The 26,032-nt window shown below is 42.0% G+C and overlaps 1 protein-coding gene and 1 long non-coding RNA gene across 5 annotated transcripts; one reads left to right on the top strand and one right to left on the bottom strand.

The window, feature by feature from the left end:
* LOC112263133 (long-chain-fatty-acid--CoA ligase ACSBG2) lies at window positions 1–18,318 on the bottom strand. Of its 4 annotated transcripts, none has more exons than XM_024439135.2 (15): window positions 18,186–18,318; window positions 15,349–15,423; window positions 14,925–15,187; window positions 10,187–10,458; window positions 8,960–9,048; window positions 8,372–8,492; window positions 7,723–7,803; window positions 7,222–7,371; window positions 6,779–6,946; window positions 6,401–6,582; window positions 5,553–5,786; window positions 5,108–5,325; window positions 3,627–3,766; window positions 3,192–3,435; window positions 1–687 (listed from the first exon to the last, which is right to left on the bottom strand). In XM_024439135.2, the coding sequence occupies exons 2-15, from the start codon at window positions 15,411–15,413 to the stop codon at window positions 602–604; spliced, it is 2,313 nt and encodes a 770-aa protein (XP_024294903.1). In that variant the 5' UTR covers window positions 15,414–15,423; window positions 18,186–18,318; the 3' UTR covers window positions 1–601. The 4 variants fall into 4 exon arrangements, with proteins under 4 accessions (XP_024294903.1, XP_024294905.1, XP_024294904.1 ...); XM_024439137.2 differs by lacking the exon at window positions 18,186–18,318 and adding an exon at window positions 17,601–17,619; XM_024439136.2 differs by lacking the exon at window positions 18,186–18,318 and having other exon boundaries at window positions 15,349–15,558.
* LOC112263135 lies at window positions 18,223–25,174 on the top strand. The gene is made up of 2 exons (XR_002955452.2): window positions 18,223–18,343; window positions 24,324–25,174. It is a non-coding gene; the product is annotated as an uncharacterized LOC112263135 (long non-coding RNA).
* The last annotated feature ends 858 nt before the right edge of the window (window positions 25,175–26,032 follow it).

The following is a 26,032-nucleotide window of genomic DNA, read 5'->3' as shown; positions in this document are numbered from 1 at the left end:
TTGGCTTGAAATCGTTTCTGATTTTATTGATCTAGTTCATTTAACACATAAACAGTTACATTTCAATATTTCTTCATGTACACAGAAAAGCATTGGGTAAAATTCCAAACAATTGTTGTGATTCATAGTATTTTTATGGGATCAAAAACATAACATTAATGATAAAAGAATATGTTTCCGTATCATTGTCCTTCACTTAAAGTGATGTGTACTATATTGCAGTGCTAAATGATTGTCCTTGGTATGTCCTTAGATTCTCCTTGAACATGTTGAGAGAAAATAAGTGTTTTTTTGCAAACATATATTTTACAAATAATAAAATAAAAGTCTATGACAGTGATACGACTTTGAAAGTATTGCTACGGTTGCAATTACAGTTATTATTATTATTTTTTACCAGAAGCACAAACTGCTTGCACAGTTGTGGACACTAGATTTGGCAATGATGATTATATGGTTTATTTACAAAAAAGTGCTAATATCGTTGCTGTGTAATCTTATGTGCATAAAAACAGCTTAAATATTGACATAGAGCAGATATATTTGATAGGTCAATAACTACAACAGTCCAATGTTCTCCAGTCCTGTTTGAGTGCCTCTGTTACTCTTGTGCCATTCCATAAATAGCATTGATTTTCTCCTGGAACATTTTGACAACAACCCCCCTCTTTAGCTTCATGGTAGGTCCTGGAGAGAATATTGAAGAAAGAAAGGATATTGAACCAGACTTACTGTGCTCTCAAAATAAGTGTCCCCTCTTTCCTGTGCTCCAATCACATTTGATGTACTCAACAGCTTGGAAGAAAGATTATATCATGTAATGGTATCCAGAGGAATGTTGTTTAGTTTGAAACAGTCACACGACTGCCTCGTCAGATACGGTACGTGATGAACATTACTGGTAAAACATTCATTTCAGATACCGTATGTGATTAACTTCAGATATTGTGCGTGATAAACATTACTGGCAAAACATTTACTTCAATCTCGACGTTCTTTGTAAAAGTGTGTCAAATTCTGAAAAAGCTAATTATCTATTGAAAATTACATACAGTAACATCACAAGACTAGCTTTAGTTTAACAATCTAAGTTAGTTTAATATACAGTACTATCAAAAGTTTGGACACACCTACTCATTCAAGGGTTTCTCTTTATTTCTACTATGTTCTACATTGTAGAGTAATAGTGAAGACATCAACACTATGAAATAAAACATATGGAATCATGTAGTAACCAAAAACGTCTTAGACAAATCAAAATATATTTTATATTTGAAATACTTCAAAATAGCCACCCTTTGCCTTGATTACAGCTTTGCACACTCTTGGCATTCTCTCAACCAGCTTCATGAGGTAGCCACCTGGAATGCATTTCAATTAACAAGTAGCCTTGTTAAAAGTTCATCTTAATGCATTTGAGCCAATCAGTTGTGTTGTGACAAGGTAGGGGTGATATACAGAGTTGCCCTATTTGGTAAAAGACCAAGTCCATATTATGGTAAGAACAGCTCAAATAAGCAAGGGGAAATGACAGTCCATCATTACTTGAAGACATGAAGGTCAGTCAATCTGGAAAATTTCAAGAACTTTGAAAGTTTCTTCAAGTGCAATCGCAAAAACAATCAAGCGCTATGATGAAACTGGCTCTCATAAGGACTGCCACATGAAAGGAAGACCCAGAGCTACCTCTGCTGCTGAGGATAAGTTCATTAGAGTTAACTGCACCTCAGATTGTGGCCCAAATAAATGCTTCAGAGTTCAAGTAAGAGACACATCTCAACATCAACTGTTCAGAGGAGACTGTTTGAATCAGACCTTTATTTAATTAACCTTCATTTAACTAGGCAAGTCAGTTAAGAGCAAATTCGTATTTACAATGACGGCCTACCCAGGCCAAACCCTAGCCAGGACGATGCTAAGCCTATGGGACTCTCAATGACGGCCTGATGTAATACAGCCTGGAATAAAACCAGGGTCTGTAGTGATGCCTCCAGCACTGAGATGCAGTGCCTTAGACCACTGCGCCTGTCACGACTTCCGCCGAAGTCGGTCCCTCTTCTTGTTCGGGCGGCGTTCGGCGGTTGACGTCACCGGCCTTCTAGCCATCGCCGATCCACTTTTCATTTTCCATTTGTTTTGTCTTTGACTTACACACCTGGTTTCAATCCCCCAATTACCTGTTCATTATTTAACCCTCTGTTCCCCCATGTTTGTGATTGTTTCTATGTAGGAAGGTCCGTTATTGTGGGTTCTGTTTTTGTATTGCATTTATTATATGTTGAGTAAAATACGTTTACACCAGCTACACCCAGACTTCCTTACAGCGTCACTCGGGAGCCCGATGGTTGAATTGCTGCAAAGAAACCACAACTAAAGGACACCAATAAGAAGAGGAGACTTGCTTGGGCCAAGAAACATGAGCAATGGACATCATACCGGTGGTAATCAGTCCTTTGGTCTGATGACTACAAAAGTACTTCCAACCGCAGTGTCTTTGTGAGACGCAGAATAGGTGAAGGGATGATCTCTTCATGTGTGGTTCCCACCATGAAGCATGGATAGGGAGGTGTGATGGTACTTTGCTGGTGACACTGTCAGTGACTTATTTAGAATTCAAGGCACACTTAACCAGCATGGCTACCACATCATTCTGCAGCGATACGCCATCCCAGCTTGTTTGCGCTTAGCGGGACTATCATTAGTTTTTCAACAGGACATTGAGCCAAAACACACCTCCAGGCTGTGTAAGGGCTATTTGACCAATAAGGAGAGTGATGGAGTGCTGCATTAGATGACCTGGCCTCCACAATCACCCAACCTCAATCCAATTGAGATGAGTTGGACCGCAGAGTGAAGAAAAAACAGCCAACAAGTGCTCAGCATATGTGGGAACTCCTTCAAGACTGTTGGAAAAGCATTCTTCATGAAGCTAGTTGAGAGAATGCCAAGAGTGTGCAAAGCTGTCATCAAGGCAAAGGGTGGCTACTTTGATGATTCTAAAATATAAAGTGATTTGTTTAACACTTTTTTGGTTACTACATGATTCCATATGTGTGATTTCATAGTTTTGATGTCTTCACTATTATTCTATAATGTAGAAAATAGCCCCCAAAAATACAAATCCTTGAATGAGTGGGTGTTTCCAAACTTTTGACTGGTACTGTATATATTTCTCACACTGACTGACTCACCCAGTTCTCCCCCGGATATGGAGAAGTCTCTGTCCAAAATGACCCACTTCTGGACCCTCTGGGCGTTGGAGTTGGCCTTAGCATTTACTCGCTCTATGCCCTCCTGGATGGCCTTGTAAATAGCTGGCTCCTCACTGGCTATAATCTCAGAGGCCTTGGTTGCCATGACGCCACGCTGCTGGCAGAACGCCAAGGCCTCTGGGGTCAAGTCGTCCGTTGGATCGCCGTTGTCGTCGACTACACACTACGGAAGGAGAGTGGGGTCAAAGGTTAGGAGTGATCCAGGAGTCTTTCTGAACAGAGCCTGGTTCCAGATCTGTTTGTGCTGTATAATTCTATTTGAATTGCTTAATAATTCTAAAGCAATAATTCTAAAGTATACCAATGAACATAGGAGTTGGCAATACAGTCCACATCTAATGTTTGAGGCCTTACTTTGAGTGTGAGCATCATAGAGAGGAATTTGAGCTTGTCTCCGAGCAACATGGCGTTGCTGATGATGGCGGTCTCTGCTTTCACTGCATCCTCAATGGGAACAGGTGGAATATTCTCTCCTCCTGCTGTTATGATCAGCTCTGCAGGACAAGATATGTCATACTTAGCTAGATATTTAGATCATAGATCTACATGATGTTCAATGATGATTATCTTGTATATCCAGCCTCAAGGTAGGAGTTACCCTTAGGCACAGACTTAGGATCAGGGGAAGGTACACAAAATCGACCTTAGATCAGTGTCTTGAGGAAACAGCATCTTACTCACATCAAAACAGAACACTGGGAGGCATGTTGTGTAATGGCTATATACAGTACATCTAAAAAATAAACTATTTTTTTATTTCTTTTTTATTTCACCTTTATTTAACCAGGTAGGCCAGTTGAGAACAAGTTCTCATTTACAACTGTGACCTGGCCAAGATAAAGCAAAGCAGTGCGACAAAAACAACAACACAGAGTTACACATGGGATAAACAAACGTACATTCAATAACACAATAGAAAATCTGTAACAGTGTGTGCAAAGGAAGTAATGAGGTAAGGCAATAAATAGGCCATAGTAGCGAAGTAATTACAATGTATCAATTAACACTGGAGTGATAGATGTGCAGATGAGGATGTGCAAGTAAAAATACTGGTGTGCAAAAGACCAGAAAAATAAATAAATATGAGGATGAGGTAGATAATTGGTTGGATGGGTTATTTACAGATGGGCTGTGTACAGCTGCAGCGATTGGTAAGCTGCTATGACAGCTGATGCTTAAAGTTAGTGAGGGAGATATAAGTCGCCAACTTCAGTGATTTTTGCAATTTGTTCCAGTCATTGGCAGCAGAGAACTGGAAGGAAAGGTGGCCAAAGGAGGTGTTGACTTTGGGGATGACCAGTGAAATATACCTGCTGGAGCGCGTGCTACGGGTGGGTGTTGCTATGGTGACCAGGGAGCTGAGTTAAGGCGGAGCTTTACCTAGCAAAGACTTATAGATGACCAGGAGCCAGTGGGTTAGGCAACGAGTATGTAGCGAGGACCAGCCAACGAGAGCATGCAGTTCGCAATGGTGGATAGTATATGAAGCTTTGGTGACAAAACGGATGGCACTGTGATAGACTGCATCCAATTTGCTGAGTAGAGTGTTGGAGACTATTTTGTAAATTACATCGCCAAAGTCAAGGATCGGTAGGATAGTCAGTTTTACAAGGGTATGTTTGGCAGCATGAGTGAAGGAGGCCTTGTTGCGAAATAGGAAGCCGATTCTAGATTTAATTTTGGATTGGAGATGTTTAATATGAATCTGTAAGGAGAGTTTACCGTTGTTATTGTTGTCCACATATTCTAAGTCAGAACCGTCCAGAGTAGTGATTCTAGGCAGGCAGGTGCAGGCAGCACCTGCCCGCCTAGCATCACTACTCTAAGTACTATACCCTTTATCCTCCCTGTGATGAACAGGAAGTTGTCCTTGTCGTGCTTGCCCAGGTCTCCAGAGTGCAGCCAGCCCTCCTGGTCCAAGGCCTCCTCAGTCTTTTCGGGCTCGTTCAGGTAGCCCATGAACACATGACGCCCCCAGAAACAGATCTCACCATTCCCATCCTCGTCTGGCTTGTCCAACTTTGTCTGGCAGCCATTCACCACCTTTCCACAGCTGAGGACAACATCAAGATATTCTTTGTTGTTGACAGTTTGCTGTCAACTCTTTCTACGGTGAGACCGCAAAGCAAGAATGTATTAAATGTCACTTTTATATCTGATGGCTTATCGGTATCAATTCATGTTTTGCTATCACAATGCTAGCTTTGTCAACTACAAATGAATGAATGTAAACAGTCATTAAAAATTGTCAGTGGACATCCTAGTTTTCCAGTTGCTGACCTCATGATCTTGAAGTTATTCTCCCAGGAGATGGTGTGAGGGCCGGTGCTTTCACTCATCCCATACAGCTCATACAAGGGGAGGCGAAGGCTCATGAAATACTCCAGGGTCTCCCTGGTGATGGGTGCGGCCCCTGTTAAGCAGTTCCTGCAGCGGTCCAGGCCCATGGCCCAGTGAACCTTCTTAAAAACCAGGTTGTTTGCCAGCATGAAGCCCCAGGGCAACAGGTTCTCACTGGAATCCACAACAAACAAGGAAGAATGCCACACATGGTGTAAAAGATTAAAGAGATTCTCTGTTACCTCTGTATATTTTTTTAAGCAGTTCTGATAGTGGCACTCACGAGCCAAAAGTGGTCCCCGGAAATTGTGCACCACGTCATTGCTCGCTAGCTCTCGTTTTGCTGTGTGTGCATCTTGCTAGCTGTCTCTCAAATGGTGAGAGGTTGATTGGCTGAAACTCAAATTGCTAGGGGCCTGGCCCACATGGTGGAAAATGTAGGGAAAATGGCGCTGCAAAGCTTCCAGTGAACAAACTAGGGGTTTGCTGGCTAATTGAGGTAAGACAGTGATTCTGCCCATAGATTATGCATGTATGAACAAAACAAATTGACATATCCAGCCCAAAGCGGGAGGATTAAAAAATATTTACTAGTCGCCAAACTTGGCTGGAATTGAATCTAGTTTAGAATACAAAAAATGCTATTTGGGCATGAGTGAGGATGTATGTTTTTTTTTATTGTTATTGATAAGATCATGTCTATGGGTGAAATTTGATGCACTGAAAATCTGCATTATTTCTGAAGTACGGGTTTGATTGAACAACAAGAACCTGAGCTAAATCCTTACCCATTCATGGCACTGTAGCTGGCTTGCAATCCGATGGATTTAGCCCAGTCTGCCACTCTTTTCCTCATACCAGAGGACTTGGCACCAATGGCTTTCATCTTCTCCTGCATCTTCTCCCACACACGGGGAACTCCCAGGAAACTGGTGGGGCGCACCTCTTTCAGAGTAGTCCCCAAAGAGCCCTATGAAATCATAAAGTTGCTGGTTATCAAGTCATATCAAGTTACTCCAGTCCAAGTTACTCCAGTCCCACCCTTCCCAACCAAGTCAAAACCAAACCACCACAATTCAATCAATTGTTCCCAATGGAAATAGCATTTTGAATGGAAAGTAATGCACATCATCAATTTCTGTAGTATAATAGTTATGGATTCTGACCTTCAGGGCATCTGGTTCTGCGAAATACGTCACCGCTGCGAATCTCATGGCGATCCACATGTCGTTGACCTGGGCAGCTACATGGCTCAGGGGCAGGTAGCTCACCACCACCTCCTCACCATGTTTCAGATCTGGCATGATGCCCGCCGCATTTGAAGTCCAGGTGATCTGAGGAGAGAGTCGGTTACCACTTAGAGGAAAAAACCATACGCTACTTTTTTGTTTGTCCTTACCGTGAACAATACATGGACAAAATTGTGACTTTTTCACATACTGTATCCAGAGCACAGTGGCCACAGAGCTATCTCAACCATATAGTACTACTGTAATGTGTCTGAGGGAGCCACCACATTCTGTGAGGAGGAGGGGAAGGCCAGCTGGTTACTGCAGTACAGTAAATGTACATGTAAATATAGAGCTTTTTCCTCAATTGGAATACTCACATTGTCATGACTCAGCATGACCCCTTTGGGGTTGCCTGTGGTTCCAGAGGTGTAGATGAGTGTACAACACTGGTTAGCCCTCTGACTGTCCACCACAGCATTCAGCTGTTCATCAGACACCTCCTCACCCAGCTTCATAAACTCAGCCCACTGTAGGAGGACAGAGGTTGAGTCGGTAACACCTGATTCACATTATAGAGCCAATCCGAATCATACTGTGCTGGCTTAGATATTTTCTATTCACATGATCCTTTTCAGAAGGGTTCCAACAACTATGGTGGCTGTGTTAACAAAGCCAGCCCAGTGCAGCTGGACTTGGCTCTGTTTGCTCAGTAATGTGAATGGATTAACAGTCTCACAGTTACAGTGTAGGAAAGGAAATATTCTAGGAAATAATGTGTGCTACTAACATTTCTATCTATTAGGCAAATAAATCATGTTTTTTTTTCCAGCTGGCTAAACTTGATCTTGTTTATAGATATTCTTTTGATGCAAACTTACAGTGTACAAGTTTGGCAGCTTCTGTTGCAGTTCATCTTTGTACTGAACGATAGCTTTCAAGTGTGGAAGCTTGTCCTTAATCTGAAAGGTATGGACAAAGTAGGAATTTTAGAATGAATCATTTTGGCTCAAAAAAAACAACATTTTCACTTGATCTACTTACAAATAAAACAGCACAGTAATGGATTAATTCTTTTTTAATGTGTACATTATTTGCATAATTCTGTGCATAGGTTTTATGGCTATTGGTATTTTTCAGTTTTCTCCATATATTATTGTATACAAAATAATTGATGCTTTTGTCTCACCCGTTTTTGCACACCTACTGTATATTACTTGACATGGATAAATAAAACCAAAGTGTATTCATGTTTTCCTTATGTCTACTGTGTCATTTATTGTGATGTTAATGTGTCAAATGTATTCAACTGACCGGATGTACATGCCTCTAGAGGTTATTTAAGTAGGTGTGTTTCACAGTGGTGTATCACCTGACGAAGATCCAACTCAGATCGAAACATATGTTTTTCTGCGTTTAATAAAATCACAATGGGAGTATACCAGAGTTGTGTACATTTCTTTTTTTATTTTATTGGCAGACACGACCAGGGGAACCGTATAGTTCAGTATATGTGTTATGGGGTCTCACCTGGAGGATTTTGAGGAGCTGTTTGTGGTTCTCCACCACAAGGACATTGGCCTCACAGTTGTCTGCTACATACTGACAAGCCTCGGGGGAGTTGGTGGTGTAGATGCCTGCAGCAAAACCCCTGGCACACAACACACATCAAACAACTTTCTTATTGAGGCGGTTTAGACTGTGAAGGCGGTTTAGACTGCTGAAGCAGCTGGTTGTCCAAGTCACACAGCATTTACAGTATGAACAATAGTGCAGGGTAGTGCATGGTAAGATAGTGTATGGTAAGATAGTGCATGGTAAGATAGTGCATGGTAAGATAGTGCATGCTAGATGTATAATAATAGGGGCGGCAGGTAGTCTACTGGTTAGAGAGGTGAGCCAGTAACCGGAGGTTTGCCAGTTCGAATTCCGGGTCTGACGGGAAAATATTTGGCCTGCCGTTGTTCCCTTGAGCAAGGCACTTAACCCCCCACAACAACATCTCCCCAGGCACCCAGTGTGGCAGCCCCCCCGCATCTCTCCAAAAACCTGTGTATGTACAGTATGTGTGTCTTTCAGAGAGGGTTAAAAGCAGAAGTCAACTGTTGTTATTATTACCCAGCCAGGATACAGCCAATGTCTGAGATGAACCACTCTGGAGAGTTAAAGCCCAGAATACCGACGCCATGGTAACGCTCCAGCCCCAACTACAGTAGAGAGAGGAAGAGAAAGAGTCCGAAAGAAACATTTAGAATTAATAAGAATGTGGCACACTGCCTCATTTACTGTTGACCTACGTGATGCTTTGAAAAGTACTCCAGTTTATAGCCTCTCCTTGACACTGGAGACGTAACTTGAATCTTTGAATTGAATCTAACACACCCAAGTGTTGGTTTTCACCAGCACCATTCTTACAAGGAGACAGACATGGCAATGAGAAAAAAAAGGAAATTATTTCTGCTGTGTAAACATTCATAATCCCCTTTCTCTGGAGGTAAAATTCTAAATAGTCCATAGCCTAGGGATCATCAACTAGATTCAGCCTTGAGACAATTTTTAATTAAGCAATAAGGCCCTTAGCCGTGGTATATTGGACATATAAAACAACCCCCTGAAGTGCCTTATGGCTATCATAAACTGGTTACCAACATAATTAGAGCAGCAAAAATACATATTTTGTAACACCCGTGATATACCACGGCTGTCAGCCAATCAGCATTCAGAGCTCAAACCACCCAGTTTATAATGAAAAGTATGAAAATGTATGCACTCACTAATGTAAGTTGCTCTGGATAAGAGCGTCTGCTAAATGACTAAAATGTCAAATTTTAAATTTTAAAATGACAAATAATTTGTAGACCGCAGATTGACTGCAAGAAGCACAGAAATATATGTTTGACTAAAACATAATAATTTCAAACCTTGCTTACATTTGTGTACGATCACGCATCTCTCTATTATCTGTGGGAGATTTCTTAAATTAATTTCACTTAGCGCTTATTTATAACAATGAAAAAAAAAATTTAATAGTAATCAACATATATTTTTTTTAGCTTAGAAAATTTGGGGGTCTAATAAAACCACCCGCTGGCCAAATCTGGCTCAAATTTGCCAGTTTTCAGTGATCTTAACAGATCTTCATTAGAATTCACTGGCAAAGTTCAAAAATACTCATACGCCTCTGTATAGATACAGACACTAAAAAATGCAGAATACATCCTGGTAAAAGTACATCATAACATAGAACTTTGAGAGATTATTTTCCATTAAATTCCACGCAAGCATAGAACAGAGAGCAACTAAAGAGCACAGACACCGACACAACAACTACACCAATAAACAGACCTTGAGGAAGCTCTTGGCCGCCAGTCGGCACTGCTGGAAATACTCCCTCCAGGTCAGGGTGACCCACTGCCCCTCTTTCTTAGATGCCAGTGCAGGCAGGTCTCCGTAGTGCTCCACCGTCTCCAGGAACATCTGGTGGACGGTCATGGGGGCCTTGCAGCCCAGCCCTGTCTTAGTCATCCTCAGCTTGACCGCCTGATTCCTAAAGGAGCACCAGAGCTGCTCCGCTGGGGCCAGAGACACATCCGACAGCTTCAGGGGCACCGAGGCACCTGTAGTGAAATCAAATCAAATCAAACGTAATCTGTCACATGCGTCGAATACAACAAGTGTAGACCTTAGTGTGAAATGCTTACTTACAAGCCCTTAACCAACAGTACAGTTCAAGAAGAGTTAAGAAAATATTTACTAAATAAACTAAAGTAAAAATAATAAAAAGTAACACAATAACATAACAATAACGAGGCTATATACAAGGGGTACCGGTACCGAGTCAGAGTGCAGGGGTACAGGTTAGAGGTCATTTGTACATGTAGGTAGGGGTGAAGTGACTATGCATAGACAATAAACAGCGAGTAGCAGCAGTGTACAAAACAAATGGAGGGGCGGGGGGTCAATGTAATAGTCCGGTGGCCATTTGATTTATTGTTCAGCAGTCTTATGGCTTGGGGGTAGAAGCTGTAAAGGAGCCTTTTGGTCCTAGACTTGGCGCTCCAGTAGACTTGGCGCTCCGCTTGCCGTGCGGTAGCAGAGAAAACAGTCTATGACTTGGGTGACTGGAGTCTCTGACAATTTTATGGGCTTTCCTCTGACACCGCCTATTATATACAGTGGGGAGAACAAGTATGTGATACACTGCCGATTTTGCAGGTTTTCCTACTTACAAAGAATGTAGAAGTCTGTCATTTTTATCATAGGTACACTTCAACTGTGAGAGACGGAATCTAAAACAAGAATCCAGAAAACCACATTGTATGGTTTTTAAGTAATTCATTTGCATTTTATTGCATGACATAAGTATTTGATACATCAGAAAAGCAGAACTTAATATTTGGTACAGAAACCTTTGTTTGCAAATACAGAGATCATACGTTTCCTGTAGTTCTTGACCAGGTTTGCACACACTGCAGCAGGGATTTTGGCTGCCGCTGGGCAATACGGACTTTCAGCTCCCTCCAAAGATTTTCTATTGGGTTCAGGTCTGGAGACTGGCTAGGCCACTACAGGACCTTGAGATGCTTCTTACGGAGCCACTCCTTAGTTGCCCTGGCTGTGTGTTTCGGGTCGTTGTCATGCTGGAAGACCCAGCCATGACCCATCTTCAATGCTCTTACTGAGGGAAGGAGGTTGTTGGCCAAGATCTCACGATACAAGACCCCATCCATCCTCCCCTCAATACGGTGCAGTCGTCCTGTCCTCTTTGCAGAAAAGCATCCGCAAAGAATGATGCTTCCACCTCCATGCTTCATGGTTGGGATGGTGTTCTTGTGGTTGTCTTCATCCTTCTTCTTCCTCCAAACACGGCAAGTGGAGTTTAGACCAAAAAGCTCTATTTTTGTCTCATCAGACCACATGACCTTCTCCCATTCCTCCTTTGGATCATCTTGATGGTCATTGGCAAACTTCAGACGGGCCTGGACATGCGCTGGCTTGAGCAGGGGGACCTTTCGTGCGCTGCATGATTTTAATCCATGACGGCGTAGTGTGTTACTAATGGTTTCTTTGAGACTGTGGTCCCAGCTCTCTTCAGGTCATTGACCAGGTCCTGCCGTGTAGTTCTGGGCTGATCCCTCACCTTCCTCATGATCATTGATGCCCCACGAGGTGAGATCTTGCATGGAGCCCCAGACCGAGGGTGATTGACCGTCATCTTGAACTTCTTCCATTTTCTAATAATTGCGTCAACAGTTGTTGCCTTCTCATCAAGCTGCTTGCCTATTGTCCTGTTGCCCATCCCAGCCTTGTGCAGGTCTACAATTTTAACCCTGATGTCCTTACACAGCTCTCTGCTCTTGGCCATTCTGGAGAGGTTGGAGTCTGTTTGATTGAGTCTGTGGGCAGGTGTCTTTTACACAGGTAACGAGTTCAAACAGGTGCAGTTAATACAGGTAATGAGTGGAGAACAGGAGGGATTCTTAAAGAAAAACTAACAGGTCTGTGAGAGCCGGAATTCTAACTGGTTGGTAGGTGATCAAAAATACTTATGTCATGCAATAAAATGCTAATTAATTACTTAAAAATCATACAATGTGATTTTCTGGATTTTTGTTTTAGATTCCGTCTCTCGCAGTTGAAGTGTACCTATGATAAGAAATTAGAGACCTCTGTATCAAATACTTGTTCTCCCCACTGTAGGTCCTAGACTGCAGGAAGCTTAGTCCCCTCTGTAGTGCCTTAGGGTCAGATGCCGAGGAGTGCCATATCAAGCGGTGATGCAATCGGTCAAGATGCTCTCGATGGTGCAGCTGTAGATCTTTTTGAGGATCTGGGGACCCATGCCAAATCTTTTCACTCTCCTGAGGGGGAAAAGGTTTTGTCGTGCCCTCTTCACGACTGTCTTAGTGTGTTCAGACCATAAATGATCTTTGGTAATGTTGTCACCAAGGAACTTTAAACTCTCGGCTCACTCCACTACAGCCCCGTTGAAGTTAATAAGGGCCTGTTTGGCCCGCCTTTTCCTGTAGTCCACGATCAGCTCCTTTGTCTTGCTCACATTGAGGGAGAAGTTGTTGTCCTGGCACCACACTGCCAGTTCTCTGACCTCCTCCCTATAGGCTGTCTCATCAGGTCTACCACTGTTGTGTCATCAGCAAACTTAATGATGGTGTTGGAGTATTGTTTGGCCACACAGTCGTGGGTGAACAGGGAGTACAAGAGGGGACTAAGTATACACCCCTGAGGGGTTACCGTGTTGAGGATCAGCGTGGCAGACGTGTTGTTTCCTACCCTTACCACCTGGGGGTGGCCCATCAGGAAGTCCAGGATCCAGTTGCAGAGGGAGGTGTTTAGTCCTAGGGTCCTTAGCTTAGTGATGAGCTTCGTGGGCACTATGGTGTTGAACGCTGAGCTGTAGTCAATGAATAGCATTCTCACATAGGTGTTCCTTAAGTCCAAGTGGGAAAGGGCAGTGTGGAGTGTGATTGAGATTGCGTCATTTGTGGATCTGTTGGGGTGGTATGCGAATTGGAAAGGGTCTAGGGTATCCAGGAGGATGCTGTTGATGTGAGCCATGACCAGCCTTTCAAAGCACTTCATGGATACCGACGTGAGTGCTACGGGGCGGTAATATTTAGGCAGGTTACCTTTGCTTCCTTGGGCACAGGGACAATGGTGGTTTGTTTGAAACATGGAGGTATTACAGACTCGGTCAGGGAGAGGTTGAAAATGTCAGTGAAGACACCAGTTAGTTGGTCCGTGCATGTTTTGAGTGCTAGTCCTGGTAATCCATCTGGCCCAGCGGCTTTGTGAATGTTGACCTGTTTAACGGTCTTGCTCACATTGGCTACCGAGAGCGTTATCACACAGTCATCCAGAACAGCTGGTGCTCTCGTGCATGCTTCAGTGTTGCTTGCCTCAAAGAAAGCATAAAAGGCATTTAGCTCGTCTGGTAGGCTCACGTCACTGGGCAGCTCTTGTCTGGGTTTCCCTTTGTAGTCTGTAATAGTTTTCAAGCCCTGACATATCTTATGAGCGTCAGAGCCGGTGTAGTAGGATTCAATCTCACTCCTATATTGACGCTTCGCTTGTTTGATGGATCGTCTGAGGGCATAGCGGGATTTCTTATAGGCGTCTGGATTAGTGTCCCACTCCTTGAAAGTGGCAGCTCTAGCCTTTAGCTCGTGGATGTTGCCTGTAATCCATGTCTTCTGGTTGGGATATGTACGTACGGTCACTGTGGGGTCGACGTCATCGATGCGCTTATTGATGAAGCCAATGACTAAGGTGGTATACTCCTCAGTGCCATTGGATATATCCTGGAACATATTCCAGTCTGTGCTAGTATAACAGTCCTTTTGCGTAGCATCCATGTCATCTGACCACTTGTAGTATAGGGACAGCAGGGGCAGCAGTTTCCTGCCATCAGTGGTAGTTTATGAAGTAATCTCAAAGACTAGTATTCCCCTGCCCTGTCCCCAGTGGACCGCAGGCAGGTACAGAATGAGAATGTGTTCTCAGTGAACTTACTTTGTAAAATAAGGGTTAAATAAAACAGAAGTCGGGGTGTGTGCCTATTTCTGAGAATCAGACTGGACTATCTCTATCCCACCCTCCTTCGCTGTCTCAGTGTGAAGCATAACCATTTGAACCCTCTTAACTAGAGCTGGGCTGCCTGTATCATATTGATTCAGAGAATAGGGGAAGCTATGGAATGTCCCTGCCTACCCACCAATCAGGTTTGATTGGTGAAACTGGCTCTCATTAAATAGAAAAGGTTGATTGATCAAAATCATGCAATGGGGGACAGGTAAATCATTTTCTTCCTCAAGAGATGAAATAACACATTTCCTCGAAGGTCAGAATAACTGTAACCTTGAACTGATTATGCTTTTAGGCACATTTCTGTCAACCTGTTCCACACGTTTCTTTATAACTGCTGTATTATGAACTACAAAACATAATCATGTATCTCTTATAGGTGATAAAAATCTGATCTGCATCAGTTAATTAAGTTTAGTCCATATCCTATAAAAAAACAAACATCTTAGCTCTACCTATGATCACCATAAACTGCTATTACCTGAGAGAGGATCCCATTGAGGTCCCTCTAGTCCGGGTGATCTGGGTGGTTTGGCTGGTGCTTCAGGTATGCTTGCTGGGGTTATCATTGCAGGTTCTACAGCAGCTGTCTCCTGGCTGTCTTTGCCCTCTCCATCTGACTCGGACTCAGAGTTTGGTTGTGGATGGTCTACTACTCCTCCATTGACAAGGGGACTGTTCTGTTGGAGTTTGGAGACTGGTGGTAACTGTTCGGTTTCGCCAAGAGGAATGTCACTCACACAACTAGAATGAAGCACATGAAAATAAAATATGCTTTAAAGAAACACTCAGTCATAAAATACTGTACCATTATTTGGTGAATATTTAGCAACTATAAATTGGTACTTCAACTGTCCTGACAGAATTTGTTCTCCAGCATAGAAGATTACTATAAGTCCACATACCTCTCAGAACTCTTCTCTATGACAGGAACCCCATTGAGGACAATGGAATCCTCTTGTTCAGACATCTTGTAATTGCTTAAATAAAAGACGTAAATGATCTACATTGGACGTGCAGAAACCACTAGATCATGATGAACAAGCTTTACATATCAAATTAATAAAATCTCTAAATAGTTTGTGCAAAGGCTCCTGATATTCTACTGATTCAAGAGAAAAAGTGTAACCTCCTGGATCTTTATATGAGTGGGTATTGCAACATGACAGCATCAGGGGTAGTGTGTCAATAGCTGCTTAGTTCAATTGATAACGAATGGCGAAATTAAAGGGTTTGTACCAAAAAACCTGTAACCATTTTCAGAGCTTTTTCCGACCTTTCACTTAAATATAGCAGGTTACACCAAGACGGTTGATTTTTAAATTAGAAAGTGACTGAGAAAGAGCTGGTATTTCCGCCGACAACCCCATTTTTTGTCTTATCTTCAAAGGCAGATCTCAGTCAAGGTCCTGTACAGTAGTTATCTCCACAGGCACACATAGTAAATGTGTTGGTTTTTAACATGTCTCAAATACAACATAGGCCCAAAGCATGTAGTGCACATAGAGTAACATGTTGGGTTACTTGACCATGATACCTCATCATTATCTCCGACATGATGTCAATCAGCCTAAGATGAAAAATGTCAGTGAAATCATCCCATCTTGTGTTTTATCTTGAAATTGAAGACAATTTTCACACATATCTACTCTAGTTTTAGCTATGACAGTTATAATGATGACATGCCTTGAGTATACCATATTGCCAAGAAGCTGCTGAACATGTATGGAGAGAGAAAAATGGATGCGGTCACTTCAAATTCCAAACAAGTAGTTACAATATTGAGACAGAGCTCATAACAGTGACATAGCATTTTTCTCTGGTTCATGAGGACATTGTTTTGTTTCACCACTTCAACAAGAAAATAACAGAAGATCCGTCCAGATAGATCAGATAACTATGGTCAAAATGTCTCTCGGCAAAAGTTAATCATAATTGCAAAACAATTGCCTAAGTTATGTGGCATAGTAAACACTGAACTTTTGCACAGAATGCTGCAAACATGAGTGCTTACTGATGTTTGTGCAACAAAAAAAACAATGAACTGAAATAAGATAAATTGGATAGAATCTCTATGCGCTCTTAAAGGATCAATGCACGCGTTTTTATCTCAATATCAAATAATTTCTGGGTAACAATTAAGCACCTTAACATGATTGTTTTAAATTAGAAATGGTAAAACAAAATGAACAAAAATAGCAAGAGCAATTTCTCAAGCAAGAAATTTGATAGGACTGTCTGTGAGTGGTCTAAGTGGGAGTGGAAAACTAAAAACTAGCTGTTATTAGCAGAGGGGATTGGAACTCTTTCTTATTGGTCTATTTATTGCCTGGTGATGTCACCAGGGCAGGCAGGTCAACACTCTATCCCACCAAAACAGGCTGAAATTCCAGGCAGTCTTTTCAAACACTAAAAAGGCATATCATCAATTTCACAATTTCACTGTATTATTCCAAACTCATAGCGTGTAAATACATATAAAACACAGATAAATCAAGTTTTTGACTGCACTGGTCCTTTAACAGATTACCTCTAAACAGGTAGCAAATGGACACAAAAATATACAATTCTGTATCTATGTTCCTACATGAGCAAGGCCTCAACCCATCAAGTAATGAGCTGTCCATTTCAAATATTGAAATATATTTTAGTATGTGTGTATCTCTCCAGCAGCATCAGCTCTAGAGTGACCCAGGCTAGCACTGTATGTGTTGGCTTTAACAAGACAATAAAGAATAAGCCTGAGCCTGTTGGCAAAACAATAAAACCAGAGGAACCTGCTTGTTTAAGTTTAGTTCAAAAATGTTTTTTGAATGTATGTCCTAAGATGTAGGCCAGGTCATGTTTGTTTGTTTGCTTTGAACACATGTATATATCTATATATAGATTAGGCAACCAATACATGCAGCTATTATAGGTTACCGGTCAAATTCTTTTCACTCTGAACATGCCTCTGCCCCTGAAATTCAAACATTACATTGGATTTATACCGTGAAGGCTACTGTATCAGTACCAGAAAGCAATCTAAAACTCAAAATCACAGTTACTCTTGGTTATAATGGTTAGACAATTACATGCAATTATAGGCAACTTAACACCTCCCAGTATCAGTCAATGCTTTGCTGTAGATGCTGAATAAATAATCCTACATATTCACCAAGGTTTATAATGCAATAACTGTCCAACTGCTTCAAATTGATTTCACAAACCAAGACAGATGGACCAATGTAAACCAAGACAGATAGACGGACAGACGGACAGACGGACAGACGGACAGACGGACGGACGGACGGACGGACGGACAGACGGACAGACGGACAGACGAACAGACAGACAGACAGACAGACAGACAGACAGACAGACAGACAGACAGACAGACAGACAGACAGACAGACAGACAGACAGACAGACAGACAGACAGACAGACAGACAGACAGACAGACAGACAGACAGACAGACAGACAGACAGACAGACAGACAGACAGACAGACAGACAGACAGACAGACAGACAATTGACCCTAGTTCCCCACTCTGACATGTGAGCAAGGACTGTAGGAACATGTTGCAAGAGCTGTCTGTGATTTGTAGATTGACGTGGTGGTCTGGCATATGAAAAAATAGCCTATCGTGAAAGAATTGTAAGCACACATAAACAAATGTATTAATTCATTCCAGAGTAGTAATATTCAGCAGAATATTATAATACCTTTCTATTGAATAAAGACAGAGCAGATATCCTACCTTGTTCAGAGACTTTGTTCAGACAGGGATAGACAGAGGCAGGTGCTATATGACATCACCTTGACAGGAGAGAGTGCAGGGTAAACTTGGATGGACCTCGATGTGATGTGCACAACGTGGGACTGTCACCCAGGACAGCAGCTGATAAGCCTGTGGAGGTATGTATGGGGAACAGTACTATCCAACTCAGGTCTGTATGCACTCTTACGTAATTTCCCCCACACCTGAGGGTCAAATAGCTAGTTAACGATCCATCAGTAGACTTGAACAAAGGTTACCTTCTGCAGCAGTAGGTGCTGGAAACTGACAAGGAGGTTGTGTGGGGGATAGCAGACTACATTACAGCCTATGGATCTAAGTTAAGCCTGTGTTGACATTGCTGTGCATGTTTACATGAATGTTAAACAGTTTTAAGACACATGTCATGAGAAACATATTTCTGATTCTAAGAATATGAAGTAAAACCATCACTTTAGCTCAAGACACTGGTCATTTTGACTGGACTAAAGCAAGCTATTGTGTCAGCCCTTATCAGTTCTAAATCATGGGGATGTAACATTAATCGATATAGTAAGATAACTTCTGAAAGTTTATGAGAAAAGAAGAGACTTTGACCCACATACACAGATCTTTAATCTGTGGAACAAACATTGTGCAACAACAACTTGTTGTAATGTGAAACACCTCTGCATTGAAATAAGTGTAACAAATTAATGCCAACTAAGTTGTTTTCTAAGATTAATATATATTGTTATTGTCCCGTATTTAATTTCCAGTGGTTAAATTCTGTATTTTAGATCAAAGTATCAGTCTTATGTTGTGTCTTGAGGGGTGTTGGATTGTATGAGGTGAGAACTGCAATAATCTGAAACTGGACATGGTGTTTTAGTAAATGCAGGTGAGAGTTCAACCACGTGCTCGAGTTATTCTGGGCACCAAGGTCATTTAGTCATACCACCAGTCACACCACACCTGCCCTCACTTATCATTGCCGCAGCAAGTCTGGAGATATGCCAGAAATATTAACAAGGCTACAATATCAAAATTGTACATAGCAACAACTATATATATATATATATATAGGCCAGACTTGTCTATGAAATTGGGTCCTGCTTGTGACATCTCAAATTTGTTTTGCTTTAATTTAAAAAAAAATAACATTCAAAATATTTTTGTTTATTAAAAAAAAAAAAAGGTACATACAGGAAAACTGTACAATTACATTAATCAACAGCAGACTGAACACAGCAGTGCAGATCAACTCAAGATAAAAACGTAGTATTCAATATCTTTAAATATTAGCACTTCAAGTACTGGTGGGTAATAACATTCAATCTGGATAACGACACAAAACAAATTATATGGCTAGAGAAATGTATCGACAAATATTACGAAAACAAGCAAAACCCCAAACATGACGGAGAGTAAACATGGAGAACCAATCTCCAAAAGAAAACGTGAGTCGATGGATACAGACGACTTAAGCTTTTCATCACCGGGAATCTGTTAAAATCAATAAATTACAAACTGGGAATACTTGAACTAGTCAGTAAAGATATAAACGAATTGTAGGCGAGCCTACAAAACAAACACAATAAACAAACAAGCTAAAAGGGACAGTCAAGAAGATTGAAATGGACGTTAATGAACTTAAAAAGGAGAACATCTTTCTGAGAAAAGCCTAACCGCTCGTGTTCACTAGCACGCGATATATTTCCCAGAGTGGCTCGGTTGTGGGCGTGCTGGCAGCATAAGGCAGCACTTTTGATTGTGCGTCAAGAATTCAGCATAGCAAGTTTGTATGAAGGTCTGGGTATTAAATGGGTAAATAGTTGAATCCTTTCTCAATTTCAGGAATTTATTCACAGGTAAATAATAATATGCTTTAAAACGCTCTGGTGACAAACACACTTTGTTGCCCTGTTTCCAATCGTCCACATGGCTGAATCGTCCACATGGCTGAATCGTCCACATGGCTGGGAGAACCTATTCAAGCAAGTAAATACATTTTGAAAATGTAAAAAAAAAAAATGATGCATTAAATATCACCAGCTGCCTAACTTCATATTAGCTAGGTATCTTGATGTATTTATCACTGTAAAAAAAAAAAAAAAAAACTCCAAATGCATTTGTAGGTAGCTAGCTAGCTGTCAAAGTGAGAGAGTAGGCTATTCTGGATAGGGCAGTTACTTTGTGTAGTTTCAGTCCATAGAAGTGATGACGGAGAGAATAGTAACATAATATTCAGTGCGGTCTATTTTGAGTATGATGAAGTCATAAGTCATATGATGATGTTTCTTGTGAGGTCTTTGGTCCTCAGATACAGAGAGCTGTGAAAGCCTGTCTGCAGATGAATAGGTCCCAATGAAGAGCAGTGGTTCTTAATCCTGGGGACTCAAAGAGGTGCACATTGTTGTTTTTGCCATAGCACGACACAGCTGATTCAAATGATCAACTCATCTTCAAGCTTCAAGTGGTATTTATGTATTCATTTGTGATGCTATCCTTGGTGGGGCAAACCCCCCAAAATTGTGATGCACGCCAGAAAAGCCACTACACATAAAAACATAGCTGATATGGCAGACTTGCTTAGACAAATGTGGTTTCTAATGACAATTAAGATGTACAAACTATGGCATAAGGGGACGACAAGCGGATAAGGGGCAATCCATAATTTCGATTAAGACATTCATGAGAAAGCGCCGACGGACATAGTCAATTACTCTTTGTTCAGCACTTTTGAAACGTACAGCGTGTGATGAACACGATGGGAGACAGAGAGGTGGTTTCAAGCGCAGGGCGCAGCAGGTGTTTATTTGTAAAGGACAACAGGAGGAGGCAGGAAGCTGGGTCCAGGGGCAGGCAGAAGGTCATACACAGGGGGTCCAAAAAGGCAACAGTACAGGCAGGGAAAGGGCTAGTAATGTCGTCCAGGAGATCAGGCAATAGCTTAATAACAGGAAATACGAAAGGCTAAGGTACAGGCAGGGAATAGGCAAAAGGCGTCGTTAGTGAGACAGGCAAAAATGATCATGCACGGGAGGATTACATTACAGGAAAAACAGCGCTCCGAATAGAAACAAACAATAGCTCACAATGATGAGGTGCAAAGAACTGAACTAAATAGTGTGTGATCATAACTATTCATCATGAACAGGTGATCGGAATTCAGGTAATTGGGATCTGGAGAGTGAGCTGTGTTCAGGGGATCCTATGTCTTTGAGAGTGTGAGCTGGAAAGTGGGCTGGAAAGTGAGCTGCGATCAGGGAATCTACTGTTTGAGAGTGGGAGTTGGAAGCAGACGTTACACAGCGACAGAATTCAGAACATTGGCCGTTATTACAGTGTGCTCCCTGTACAACAAGTCAAAATAAATGGGGCATATAAACAGACAATGAAAGCTCTTACAATATTCGATGATTACGTTTCTGTAAATCAGGTTATAGGCTATTTGAGCACCACCATGTTAGAACAGTAGATGAAATTAAGAGGTGAAAATAGACCAACTTATTAGGGTGAGTCACATTGAACGCCGTTTGGGTCTTTGCGTGTCAAAAAAGATAACATCATATAACACGATTTGATGCATTAAATAAGCTGTTTTAATAACGCAATTATATTATAGAATGTTGTGTGTGCTGAATTTGCACGTGCAAGCCAAGCACCACAACTACTATCAGTAGCACTGTCAAAGTTGTACAAAAAAAAGTTGCCAAACAAGCACACCACGGGCCACGAACAATGTGAAAATAGATCAAATTATTAGGGTGAGGCACATGGGCTACCAACAGCTTACTACACAACATGCACTTGGTATTACTTTCTTAGCTACAGTATACATTTCTCCCTTGCAGAGTACATCATTTATGTAGCAGCATATGTAGCCGATGTGAAATGGCTAGCTAGTTAGTGGTGGTGCGCACTAATAGCGTTTCAATCGGTGATGTCACTCCATCTGAGACCTTGAAGTAGTTGTTCCCCTTGCTCTTCAAGGGCCGCTGCTTTTGTGGTGCAAAGGGTAACGATGCTGCGAGGGTGGCTGTTGTTGATGTGTGCAGAGGGTCCCTGGTTCCAGCCCAGGTAGGGGTGAGGAGAGGGACGGAAGCTATACTGTTGTATTGATGCTGTTGACCCGGATCACTGGTTGCTGCAGAAAAGGAGGAGGGCAAAAGGGGGCGAGTGTGGATTTGCAAGTAGATTGACAACTGATAATGACTGCTAGCTAAGATTTTGAAAGTAAGATGTTGACATGATCAGTCCAATCAAAGCTAATGTAGATATAACGTGATTTGATGTCATTCTGTGGCCAATGACCTTGAGCCTTCTTGGATGGGCACTTCTAATATAACTCCATGGCAGAACCCAAGGGGAATTTTTTTTCGAGCTCTAACCTTAGAGTTGTGGATGACGTACTGTCCCATGAGTGACAAAAAACTGAGTCAATCATGACAGAAAACTGAGCCAATCAGGCACAACGCTCTGTATTTTCTGCTGGCTAGCCTCACCACCACAGAAAGCACTGAGCTAGGCTGAAATACCTGCATTTTGGAGCTGCCTTACTCAAGAAAGCAAAAAAGACACCATGTTTGTATGCGGCTTTATTAACTCAATTTAAAAATATATATATTGTTTGTTTTTTTAACCTAAAAGTGTGGCGCTCAAAACAGGTGGGGCTCTACACACACGTGTGTGCACATGCATCTATCTATCCAGTGTCATCAAATCAAATCAAATTTTATTTGTCACATACACATGGTTAGCAGATGTTAATGCGAGTGTAGCGAAATGCTTGTGCTTCTAGTTCCGACAATGCAGTAATAACCAACAAGTAATCTAACTAACAATTCCAAAACTACTGTCTTATACACAGTGTAAGGGGATAAAGAATATGTACATAAGGATATATGAATGAGTGATGGTACAGAGCAGCATAGGCAAGATACAGTAGATGGTATCGAGTACAGTATATACATATGAGATGAGTATGTAAACAAAGTGGCATAGTTAAAGTGGCTAGTGATACATGTATTACATAGGATGCAGTCGATGATATAGTGTACAGTATATACGTATCATATGAGATGAATAATGTAGGGTAAGTAACATTATATAAGGTAGCATTGTTTAAAGTGGCTAGTGATATATTTACATCATTTCCCATCAATTCCCATTATTAAAGTGGCTGGAGTTGAGTCAGTGTCAGTGTGTTGGCAGCAGCCACTCAATGTTAGTGGTGGCTGTTTAACAGTCTGATGGCCTTGAGATAGAAGCTGTTTTTCAGTCTCTCGGTCCCAGCTTTGATGCACCTGTACTGACCTCGCCTTCTGGATGATAGCGGGGTGAACAGGCAGTGGCTCGGGTGGTTGATGTCCTTGATGATCTTTATGGCCTTCCTGTAACATCGGGTGGTGTAGGTGTCCTGGAGGGCAGGTAGTTTGCCCCCGGTGATGCGTTGTGCAGACCTCACTACCCTCTGGAGAGCCTTACGGTTGTGGGCGGAGCAGTTGCCATACCAGGCGGTGATACAGCCCGCCAGGATGCTCTCGATTGTGCATCTGTAGAAGTTTGTGAGTGCTTTTGGTGACAAGCCGAATTTCTTCAGCCTCCTGAGGTTGAAGAGGCGCTGCTGCGCCTTCTTCACGATGCTGTCTATGTGAGTGGACCAATTCAGTTTGTCTGTGATGTGTATGCCGAGGAACTTAAAACTTGCTACCCTCTCCACTACTGTTCCATCGATGTGGATCGGGGGGTGTTCCCTCTGCTGTTTCCTGAAGTCCACAATCATCTCCTTAGTTTTGTTGACGTTGAGTGTGAGGTTATTTTCCTGACACCACACTCCGAGGGCCTTCACCTCCTCCCTGTAGGCCGTCTCGTCGTTGTTGGTAATCAAGCCTACCACTGTTGTGTCGTCCGCAAACTTGATGATTGAGTTGGAGGCGTGCGTGGCCACGCAGTCGTGGGTGAACAGGGAGTACAGGAGAGGGCTCAGAACGCACCCTTGTGGGGCCCCAGTGTTGAGGATCAGCGGGGTGGAGATGTTGGACATGATTTGTTGTAAGGGATATTATACTTTAGTAATCCACAATGACCTAGTGATGTAAAAGTCAAATAATGACATTATCATCCATATTCCTACAGATACCTTTTAACTGGAGATCCCTTCAAAAAGATTGCCAACAGTTACCGTGTAGAGTACTGCCAGATTGGGTGACCAGGGCCATCTCGGACTGCCTCCTGGGGAATTCAGGCGTGTGAAGGCTACCTGTGTCCTGCATAACTTCATACGAATGGACACGAGGACCAGGAGGGGATCTGCAGCTCCCCGCCGTGTGCCAGAGGAGAAGTCTGCTGCTCTGCAGGATGTTTCAAGGATGGTGTCCAACAACGCAGGAAGAGAGGCAATCTGTGTGCGGGAGATTTTCACCTCCTACTCCTACTCCTGCTGTTCCCTGGCAACACCATAGACTACACTATGCACAACCAAAGGCTCTTCCATTTACTTAGCTATGTCAACTGCAGTTATTCTATTCCCAGTTTCTTTCCCTTTGATTTCTGCTTCTCGGGTGAGGGTACTGTTTAGGTAATGGTGTGATGTCTGTACAAAAACAAAACAGGCTATTTTAAGTCCCTGTTGGGGTTTGTTTCCTTATTCCTTGTCAATCATTGGCTCATTGGTGAAATTAGCATTTTGACAACATCTTTAATTAAATCGTTCAAAAACCTTTATTAATGCAATTGCAGACAGAAGTTGACAACAGGAACATAACGCATGTTTCCGAGTAAGTTCTGCAACATTTAAAAGGTCCCAAGTTATTTTATTAAACCCGAAGTCCAGCCCTTGTGATGTCACTGTATACGTCATTACCTTCTACGCTTCAGACCAAGCCCATGCATACACAGCTACATAAACTTGCAAGAGAGATACAATAGTTCCAGTGTTTCTAAGGCCTAGGCAATAAATGTCTGCTCCCCAAAGTTGATTTATTGTGGAATGTCTGACTAGTCTCTTATCTCCTACACTCCCCTGCAGAGTTCTGTCTCAGTCACACATTTCTCAGAGGGGTCTCTTTATACGAGGCAGAGTCTAGAAAACAACTGTGGAACAATACTAAACTTCTATAATGAATATATATATATATTGTTAATCTGTAGTCTAGGACCCTATAAATGTAAGGAGGTCTTATGACCCCTCCCCTTCTATTAATACAACTTAAGCATAACCAATTATTATAATACATTGAACATTTGGTACAGCCCCTATTATGACCCCTAGGTCAACCAATTTAATTTCCCCCTTTGAGACTAATTAGTCTCACAGCTTTAATCATAATATTCTCATCTGAAATCAAATAGATTAGGCAAATCCCCTGGATCCATTTGATCCCAGGGATGGGATTCCCACACACCCTTTTGACCTCCTCCTTTTCCGCAGCAACCAGTGATCCGGGTCAACAGCATCAATGTAACAGTATAACTTTCATCCATCCCCTCGCCCTGACCCGGGCTCGAACCTGGGACCCTCTGCACACATCAACCACAGTCACCCACGAAGCATCATTACCCATCCCTCCACATAAGCAGAGGCCCTTGCAGAGCAAGGGGAACAACTACTTCTAGGTCTCAGAGCGAGTGACGTAACCGACTGAAACACTATTAGCGCGCACCACCGCTAACTAGCTAGCCATTTCACATCAGCCACAATAGCAGAGCATAAGATTTGCCAAATCAATGTTACACTGAGTTAATTAGTTAAGTTATTCTTAATATATGTTATTTCTGATGTTATTTAATGTTATTAGTTATATTCTATTCCAATATTATAGTCCAATTTTTTTTGTTTTTATGGG

The sequence above is a fragment of the Oncorhynchus tshawytscha genome, linkage group LG12 (genome assembly GCF_018296145.1).
Source record: "Oncorhynchus tshawytscha isolate Ot180627B linkage group LG12, Otsh_v2.0, whole genome shotgun sequence".
Taxonomy (NCBI): Eukaryota; Metazoa; Chordata; class Actinopteri; order Salmoniformes; family Salmonidae; genus Oncorhynchus; species Oncorhynchus tshawytscha.
Note: the sequence above shows the minus strand (reverse complement) of the source record. Positions and strands in the feature narration are given on the sequence as shown.

Excerpts from the sequence above, each read along its gene's own strand:
- LOC112263133 (XM_024439135.2), bottom strand. The coding sequence starts at position 15,413 with ATGTCTGAACAAGAGGATTCCATTGTCCTCAATGGGGTTCCTGTCATA. Across the intron at positions 10,459-14,924 it reads TCAATGGGATCCTCTCTCAG|GTGCCTCGGTGCCCCTGAAG; the intron begins GTAATAGCAGTT and ends ATTTCACTACAG. Across the intron at positions 5,326-5,552 it reads AATAACTTCAAGATCATGAG|CTGTGGAAAGGTGGTGAATG; the intron begins GTCAGCAACTGG and ends TGTTGTCCTCAG.